This window comes from Glycine soja, chromosome 10 (assembly GCF_004193775.1).
Source record: "Glycine soja cultivar W05 chromosome 10, ASM419377v2, whole genome shotgun sequence".
Taxonomy (NCBI): domain Eukaryota; kingdom Viridiplantae; phylum Streptophyta; class Magnoliopsida; order Fabales; family Fabaceae; genus Glycine; species Glycine soja.
Genome location: NC_041011.1, coordinates 10,843,762 through 10,852,899, shown reverse-complemented (window position 1 = coordinate 10,852,899; position 9,138 = coordinate 10,843,762). Strand labels below are relative to the sequence as shown.

Sequence of the window (9,138 nt, the reverse complement as noted above, 5' to 3'; positions counted from 1 at the left end):
TGGGTTTTTCGACAGTGTAGGGGGTTGTGTGGGTTCGAGCGAGGACAATGTGGGTGTCGAGGGAGCGGTTTCCGGCAGTTTTCAGGTGGGAGGAGAAAGAGAAGAGCGATTTCAGGCAGGAGGATGACAAAGAGAAGAGGGAGGGCAAGGTTTTCGAGCGCACGCGGCTTGTGAAATCTCAATTTTTAACCTATAAACATAACAACATCGGTTTTTTTATGGATAACCGATGTTAACTGAATATAGTTAACATCGGTTTTGTAAAAACCAATGTTAACATCAAATACATTACATCGGTTTTTTAACAAACTGATATTAAAATCAACTCCTTAACATCGGCTTTCTCAATACCGATGTTAACTCTATGAAGTTAACATCGGTTTTGCCGAAACCGATGTTACCATATTCATCTTAACATCATGTTAACATCGGTTTTTTAAATAACCGATGTTAACATCAAGTAGTTAACATCGGTTTTGCTAAAACCAATGTTAAGTAACTCCATTTAATTACGAAAATGCCACCGTACTTTTGTTAACATCGGTTTTAGCAATAACCAATGTTAATAAGGCATTGTAGAAAACCTTTTTTTTAGTAGTGTTATAGTACTTCTGGCAGTGATAATATGGAAAATATAAGAGATTTTGAATTTGGTGAACCAATTGGATGTGATGGAAGTGAAGATGATGAGTTTGCGGACTCTTGTAATGCTACTGCAAGTGCAAAGACAAATTGTGGGACTAAAAAAGGACCAATGGACAAATTTTGTAAGAATCCAGAAAATACAATCAATCGGAGAAAAATGGAGATGTTGAGGCAAATGAACATAAGAGAGTCAATGGATAAGAATGAAGTATTGAAGGTGCATCAACATATTTCTCGCTTTTGGTACCAAGCGGTTTGTCATTCAACCTCATTAAATTGAAAAGCTTTGAGAATATGGTTGCAGCCATTGGTCAATATGAGCCACATTTGCCCATTCCTAGCTATCATGACATCAGAGTTCCACTCCTGAAGAAGGAAGTTGAATATACTGAAAATTTGATAAAAGGCCACAGGGAGCAACGGGTCAAGCATGGTTGTACTATTATGTCTGATGCATGGACTGATCCGAAACAAAGATGCATCATTAATTTTTTGATTAACTCTCAAGTTGGTACCATGTTTTTGAAGTCTGTTGATGGCTTTGATTTTTTAAAGATGGGTGAAAAGATTTTTGAGTTGTTTGATGCCACTGTGGAGGAAGTTGGAGAAGAGAATGTTGTTCAAGTTGTAACCGATAATGGGAGCAACTATGTTTTAGCGGGTAAGTTGTTGGAGGAGAAAAGGAAACATATTTATTGGACTCCTTGTGCAGCTCATTGTATTGATTTGATGCTGGAAGATATTGGGAAGCTTCCCTTGATAAGGATGACAATTAGAAGGGCAATTAATCTAGTTGGGTTTATCTATGCCTATTCTAGTACCTTAAGTTTGTTGAGAAATTTTACAAACAAGAGGAAATTGGTGAGACATGCTATTACTAGATTTGCCACTTCTTATCTAACCTTAGAAAGGCTCCACAAAGAGAAAGCCAATATTAGAAATATGTTTACTTCTGATGAATGGACCTTGAACAAGCTATCTAAGGAGCTTAAGGGAAAAGAAGCTACAAAGGTAGTGCTCATGCCTTTTTTTTTGGAATAGTTTGGTTTACACTCTTAAAGTCATGGCTCCACTTGTGAAAGTGCTTCATCTTGTGGATGGTGAAAGGTAACTAGCCATGGGTTATATTTATGAAGCAATGGACAAGGCAAAAGAAACAATTATCAAGTCTTTCAACAACAATGAAAGCAAGTACAAAGATGTGTTTGCAATCATTGATAAAAGATGGAATTGTCAGCTTCATAGACCATTGCATGCAGCTGCCCACTTCTTAAATCTAGAGTTCTTTTATGACAACACTGACTTGGAGTTTGATTTTGAGGTCACCAATGGTTTGTTTGAGTGCATTAAGAAGTTTGATTTAGAGGTCACCAACTTGGGACAGACTAGAATGTTGACCTAGCTAGGAGGGATTAATGGAATTTTAATCACAGAATCCAATCTATCTTTTATGGGCTAATTTCATTTATACTTGCCATGATACTCTGGAAGCTCCAGCTCCATTTCACTTGCTTGTCTTGTACCATCTCCAGCAAAAACTCCAGCACCATATGGAGATCCTCCTCTTGTGGACACCAAATTGAACATTCTAGCACCAAAGCTATAACCAATAGGAACATAAAGCATACTAAAACTATAACCAATAGGAACATAAAGCATACCATGGTGGACAAACTATGTGATTGTTGTCCAACAACAACAGTTGTCATTCAAACAATGTTAATTGGTTGAAGCTTATGTCAGAGATTCATGACACTTACTATTTTTTTCCCGCATTCTATGCACCAAAAGAAGCAAGCTTGTTAGCATAAGCATTGCCTTCGCGGTGGATACGTAAAATTCTAAAACTAAACTTTTTAGTTGGATCTATACAATTCACCTAGCGGTTGTAAAGACTCCAGGGTGCTGAAAAAGGATGATTATATAATGCACAATATTGAGAATATTGTTGTATGATTGTGCTAATCCTAATTGTATTGAGAATATTGCTACATCATTGTGCTGATCTTAATTGATTCTATTTGTATTAATTCTGATTGTATGTATTAATTCTTATTGTATTTTAATTTTATTTTGTATCTTGATCTCTTGATTATTGGGATCACTTATTTTTAGGATAGATAGTTGTATCATATATGTCAGGAAAAGCTATAAGAGAAATCTTAGTTAGGTGGTTGGATGACCTTATATATATATCTATCGATTTTTTCTAATAGAGGCAGAACAACAAGGAGGAGGTGAAGCAAAAGCTAAGGAGAATGAAACCCGAGACATCGCTGAAGATCAAAGAGGATGTGAAAAAGCAGTTTGACGTCGATTTCTTGGCGGTGGCTCGATACCCCGAGTGAGTGGCCAACATTGTGTCGATCCCTTAGAAAGATGGGAAGGTACGAATGTGTGTAGACTATCGGGACCTGAATCGATCCAGTCCCAAAGATAATTTCCTCTGCCACACATCGATGTCCTTGTAGACAACACAACCAATTTTGCTTTGTTTTCCTTCATGGAGGGTTTCTCAGGGTACAATCAAATAAAGATGGCGCCAGAAGATATGGAAAAGACCACGTTTGTTACCCTGTGGGGAACATTCTGCTATAAGGTGATGTCTTTTGGGCTCAACAACGCCGGGGCAGCCTATCAACGGGCTATGGTTGCTTTGTTCCACAACATGATGCACCGAGAAATCGAAGTCTACGTAGACGACATGATTGCCAAGTCCAAAACTGAGGAAGAACTCCTCGTCAACTTGCGAAGGTTGTTCAAGAGGCTTAGGAGGTATCAATTGTGGTTAAACCCCGCTAAGTGCACCTTCGGGGTCAAGTCGGGAAAGTTGTTGGGTTTCATGGTAAGTCAGAAGGGAATAGAGGTGGACCCCAATAAAGTAAAATCCATCCTTGAGATGCCAGAACCCCGAACCGAGAAGCAGGTCTGAGGTTTCCTGGGGCATTTAAAATACATTGCCAGATTCATATCACAGCTCACAGCTACCTGTGAGCCACTTTTCAAACTCTTACGCAAGAACCAGTCCGTCCACTGGGACAAGGACTGTCAACCCATGCATCCCGAGTTCCCCGAGACGAAAACCAAATGGTCGATGCGCTCGCCACTTTAGCGTCCATGTTCCAGCTGACACCGCACGGAGACCTACCATACATTGAGTTCAGGTGTCGCGGCAAGCCCGCATATTGTTGTTTGGTAGAGGAGGAGCGGGATGGTAAACCTTAGTATTTTGACATCAAGCGATACGTTGAAAGCAAAGAGTACCCACCGGAAGCTTCCGACAAAGACAAGAGGACGTTAAGGAGGTTGGCGGCCGGTTTCTTTTAAAGCGGGGGCATACTATACAAGAGAAACCATGACATGGTGTTGCTCCGATGCGTGAACACTAAGGAAGCTAGACGCATGCTGGAGGAGGTCCATGAGGGCTCTTTCGGTATGCACGCTAACGGGCACGCCATGGCTGGGAAGATCCTAAGGGCGGGCTATTATTGGCTCACCATGGAAAGCGACCGTTGCCTCCATGTAAGGAAGTGTCACAAATGCCAGACGTTTGCAAACAATCTCAACGCTCCACCCTTGCCATTGAATGTATTGGCCGCACCGTGGCCCTTTTCCATGTGGGGGATAGATGTGATCTGAGCCATAGAGCCCAAGGCTGCGAACGGACATCGTTTCATCTTGGTGGAAATCGATTACTTCACCAAGTGGGTCGAAGCTGCCTCATACGCTAATGTCACAAGGAGTGTGGTGGTTAGGTTCATCAAGAGGGAGATAATCTGCAGGTATGGTTTGCCAAGGAAGATTATCACAGACAACGAGACCAATTTGAATAATAAAATGATGGGGGAAATGTGCGAGGAATTTAAGATCCAACACCACAATTCCACACCCTACAGACCCAAGATGAACGGAGCAATGGAGGCAGCCAACAAGAATATCAATAAGATTATTCAGAAGATGACCGTGTCATACAAGGACTGGCATAAGATGCTCCCTTTCATGCTACATGGTTACCGAACTACGTAGGGCCCTTCGTGGTAAAAAAGGCTTTCTCCAGAGGGGCCCTTGTGCTCACTAACATGGATGACGAGGAACTACCTTCACCCGTAAATGCCAATGTCGTCAAGCGATACTACACTTGAGACTTGGGGCAATTAGGAGATTCGTTGCACGTTTAATTTTTTGTTGGTTTCCCCCAGGGATTCCTGGTTTTGTGCCTTTAAGGATGCATATTCTTTTTAAATGATCCGAGCCTTTTCGCTCGACCTATAGGGATGCTCTAAGTGCTTATTTAAAACTGAACCGAATGGGTTTTTGCTAAAGAATTATTGCGTTTGAAACTACCCATGCATACGCATGCACATGCATTTTGTACCTTATGAATCGACAGACAAGGACATGATCATTTCGAGAGGTGGTCAATACAACGTCAAATCCTAGATAGGGATGAACAAAGGTAAGTGGTAGCGTGGCCATATTTTCACTGCATAAATGCCATTTCCTGCTTTCAGATGTTCAGGGACGGGTACGAGCAGGCACTAGGTTGGTGGTCAGCAGATCATCATCCCGCGACTGACTCCGCTTGTTGAGGAAGCCCTGTTAAGAGACAACCTAGTATCATTTAAAGCTTCTGTCTTTTTATATGCCTAACTTATCCTATGGACTCCGAGCAAACGAGCACGGACCCATAGGTGAACGCGTGATTTTCTTGTTTGAAAAAAAAAGGATGCACAGCGTTAGGTGTCTCTATTGTGCGATTTTAGTACCTGAAAATTTATAATTGCACTATTAGAACTATCATTTTTCAGGGAAAAAATCACATTATTGGGATACCTTGGGGACTAAAATCCCACAATTACAATACTTAAATGAAATGTATACAATTGTGTACATGAGGACCCAATTGACGCAATTGATATATAGGGGACTAAAGTCACAGATTTGTGATAGCTGAGGGATCCAACTAGCTCAATTGAAACTTTAGGTATTTCAATTCTCAATTGTGATACCTCAAGGACCAAAAGTATCATTAAGCCAAAATGGAATTCATAAAATGCATGCAATCAATATTTTAAAATTTTTTATATTTTGTGTTTAGTCCCGACCATTTGGTTGGCTCTGTTAAGTGTTCATATGTCCATTAAATTTTCAAACAACAATTTGTGGTGGGTTTTAAAATCATCAATATTCATTTAGAATTTCAAATTAAAATTTCTAGCAGCTTAAAAAAAGTCAAATCAATTAAAGAAAAAAAGAAAGAAAGAAAACATATTTGGAACATAAAGACAATTCACAATCCACAACCTCATGCCAACTCTTGACAATAATACATATGCACTAACCTTGAAATTTTTTTTGGAAGAAAAGACAATTTACAATCCAAAATCTCATGCAACTCTTCTCAATAATACATATGCATTTTCCAAGAAAATAGATCTAGTACATAAATCCCCAACTCTCATGCAACTCTTCACAATCCAAAATAAAAACAAAAACATCATTGGAACACAAGGATGATTCATTAAGGCCACAACTTTAACTTTCCCTTCAATGACAAGCATCTCATCAATTAAAGCAAAAAAAAAAATCCAAACACTTGAATTAAAGATGTCACAACCTTGACCATTTTTTCATAACTACCCTAATGCTATTAATTCTTATTGTATTTTAATTTTATTTTGTATCTTGATCTCTTGATTATTGGGATCAGTTATTTTTAGGATAGATAGCTGTATCAGATATGTCAGGAAAAGCTATAAGAGAAATCTTAATTAGGTGGTTGGATGACCTTGTATATATATTTATCGATTGTTTCTAATAGAGGCAGAACAACAAGGAGGAGGTGAAGCAAAAGCTAAGGAGAATGAAACCCGAGACGTCGTTGAAGATCAAGGAGGAGTTGAAAAAGCAATTCGATGTCAATTTCTTGGCGGTAGCTCGATACCCCGAGTGAGTGGCCAACATTGTGTCGATCCCTGAGAAAGATGGGAAGGTACGAATGTGTGTGGACTATCGGGACCTGAATCAAGCCAGTCCCAAAGATAATTTTCCTCTGCCACACATTGATGTCCTCATAGACAACACAACCAATTTCACTTTGTTTTCCTTCATGGAGGGGTTTTTCAGGCTACAATCAAATAAAGATGGCGCCAGAAGATATGGAAAAAACCACGTTTGTTACCCTATGGGGAACGTTCTGCTATAAGGTGATGTCCTTTAGGCTCAACAACGCCGGGGCACCTCGTCAACTTGCGGAGGTTGTTCGAGAGGCTTAGGAGGTATCAATTGAGGTTAAACCCCGCTAAGTGCACCTTCGGGGTCAAGTCGGGAAAGCTGTTGGGTTTCATCGTAAGTCAGAAGGGGTGCATGCTGGGGCAGCATGATGAGTCGGGAAAAAGAGAGTGAGTCATCTACTACTTAAGTAAGAAGTTTATGGCCTGTGAGATGAACTACTCCCTGCTGGAAAGGACATGTTGCGCTTTGGTATGGGCGTCCCACCGACTAAGACAGTACATGCTTAGCCATACCACCTGGCTGGTATCCAAGATGGACCCGGTCAAGTACATCTTTGAGAAGCCCGCTCTCACGGGGCGGATCGCTCGGTGGCAGGTTTTGCTATCCGAGTTTGACATAGTCTACGTAACCCAAAAAGCGATAAAGGGAAGCGCCTTGGAGGACTATTTGGCTCAGCAGCCTCTCAATGATTATCAACCCATGCATCCCGAGTTCCCAAATGAGGACATCATGGCCTTATTTGAAGAGAAGCTAGAAAAGGACAGGGACAAGTGGATCGTGTGGTTCAATGGAGCATCTAACATTTTGGGCCATGGCATTGGGGCGGAATTGGTCTCTCCAGACAATCAATGCATACCTTTCACGGCCAGACCAGGTTTCAACTGCACCAATAACATGGCTGAATACGAAGCATGTGCCCTGGGTGTCCAGGCAGCAATTGACTTCAACGTCAAACTGCTCAAGGTGTACGGAGACTCGGCACTGGTGATTCACCAGCTAAGAGGAAAGTGGGAAACTAGGGATCACAAGCTAATACCCTACCAGACCTACATCAAGAAGTTGGCTGAGTTCTTTGATGAGATCTCTTTCCATCACGTTCCCCGAGAGGAAAACAAAATGGTCGATACGCTCGCCACTTTAGCGTCCATGTTCCAGCTGACACCGCACGGAGACCTACCATACATTGAGTTCAGGTGTCACGGCAGGCCCACATATTGTTGTTTGGTAAAGGAGGAGCAAAATGGTAAACCTTGATATTTTGACATCAAGCCCACATATTTTGGCTGCACTGTGGCCCTTTTCCATGTGGTGGATAGATGTGATCTGAGCCATAGAGCCCAAGGCTGCGAACAGACATCGTTTCATCTTGGTGGCAATCGATTACTTCACCAAGTGGGTCGAAGCTGCCTCATACACTAGTGTCACAAGGAGTGTGGTGGTTAGGTTCATCAAGAGGGAGATAATTTGTAGGTATGGTTTACCAAGGAAGATTATCACAAACAACGACACCAATTTGAATAATAAAATGATGGGGGAAATGTGCGAGGAATTTAAGATCCAACACCACAATTCCACACCCTATAGGCCCAAGATGAACGGAGCAGTGGAGGCAGCCAACAAGAATATCAAGAAGATTATTCAGAAGATGATAGTGTCATACAAGGACGGGCACAAGATGCTCCCTTTCGCGCTCCATGGTTACCGAACTACGTAGGGCCCTTCGTGGTAAAAAAGGCTTTCTCCGGAGAGGCCCTTGTGCTCACTAACATGGATGACGAGGAACTACCTTCACCCGTAAATGCCAATGTCGTCAAGCGATACTACGCTTGAGACATGGGGCAATTAGGAGAGTCGTTGCATGTTTAATTTTTTGTTGGTTTCCCCTACGGATTCTTCACCTGAACTGAAATGTTTTATCCTCTCAAAAAGATTCCTTGGTCAACCACTTGCATATTCAATAAGGAATTTTGATTGGTCTTCATTGTACAATCTATCCCTTTTAAGAGAGATTTCTTCTTCTCTTCTTCTTACTTCTGAAAAGGGATTAAGAGACTGAGAGTCTCTTATTGTAGAGGATTCTTGAACACAAGGGAAGGGTTGTCCCTGTGTGGTTCAGACTTTGTAAAAGGAGTTTTACAAAGAGAATGGAAAATCTCAAGTGGGTTTCTTGAGGACTGGATGTAGGCGCGGGAAGTGGCCGAACCAGTATAAATCAAGTTTGCATTCCTCTCTTCCTTTAAACTTCTTTTATTTATTGCTATTTATCTTTTGCTTTAAAGAAGTTTATTTTGAAATGTCTTTTGAGTAATTCATGTTAAGGGTGCATTGTTAATCCAAAAAGAAAGAGTGATAGTTCAATTGGGGAATAGTCTTTGCATCTTAATTCAAACCCCCTTTTTCTTAAGGTAACTGAGGCCATTTGTCCAACATCCTATTCTTGACAACTCGCTTCTCTAAGAAGACAAACTTTCTGGAATG

General features: G+C 41.1%; 1 protein-coding gene across 1 annotated transcript; it reads left to right on the top strand.

The window, feature by feature from the left end:
• The first annotated feature begins 939 nt into the window (after nt 1–939).
• LOC114371383 lies at nt 940–1,686 on the top strand. The gene has a single exon (XM_028328845.1). The coding sequence runs from the start codon at nt 940–942 to the stop codon at nt 1,684–1,686; it is 747 nt and encodes a 248-aa protein (XP_028184646.1).
• Nucleotides 1,687–9,138: the final 7,452 nt, after the last annotated feature.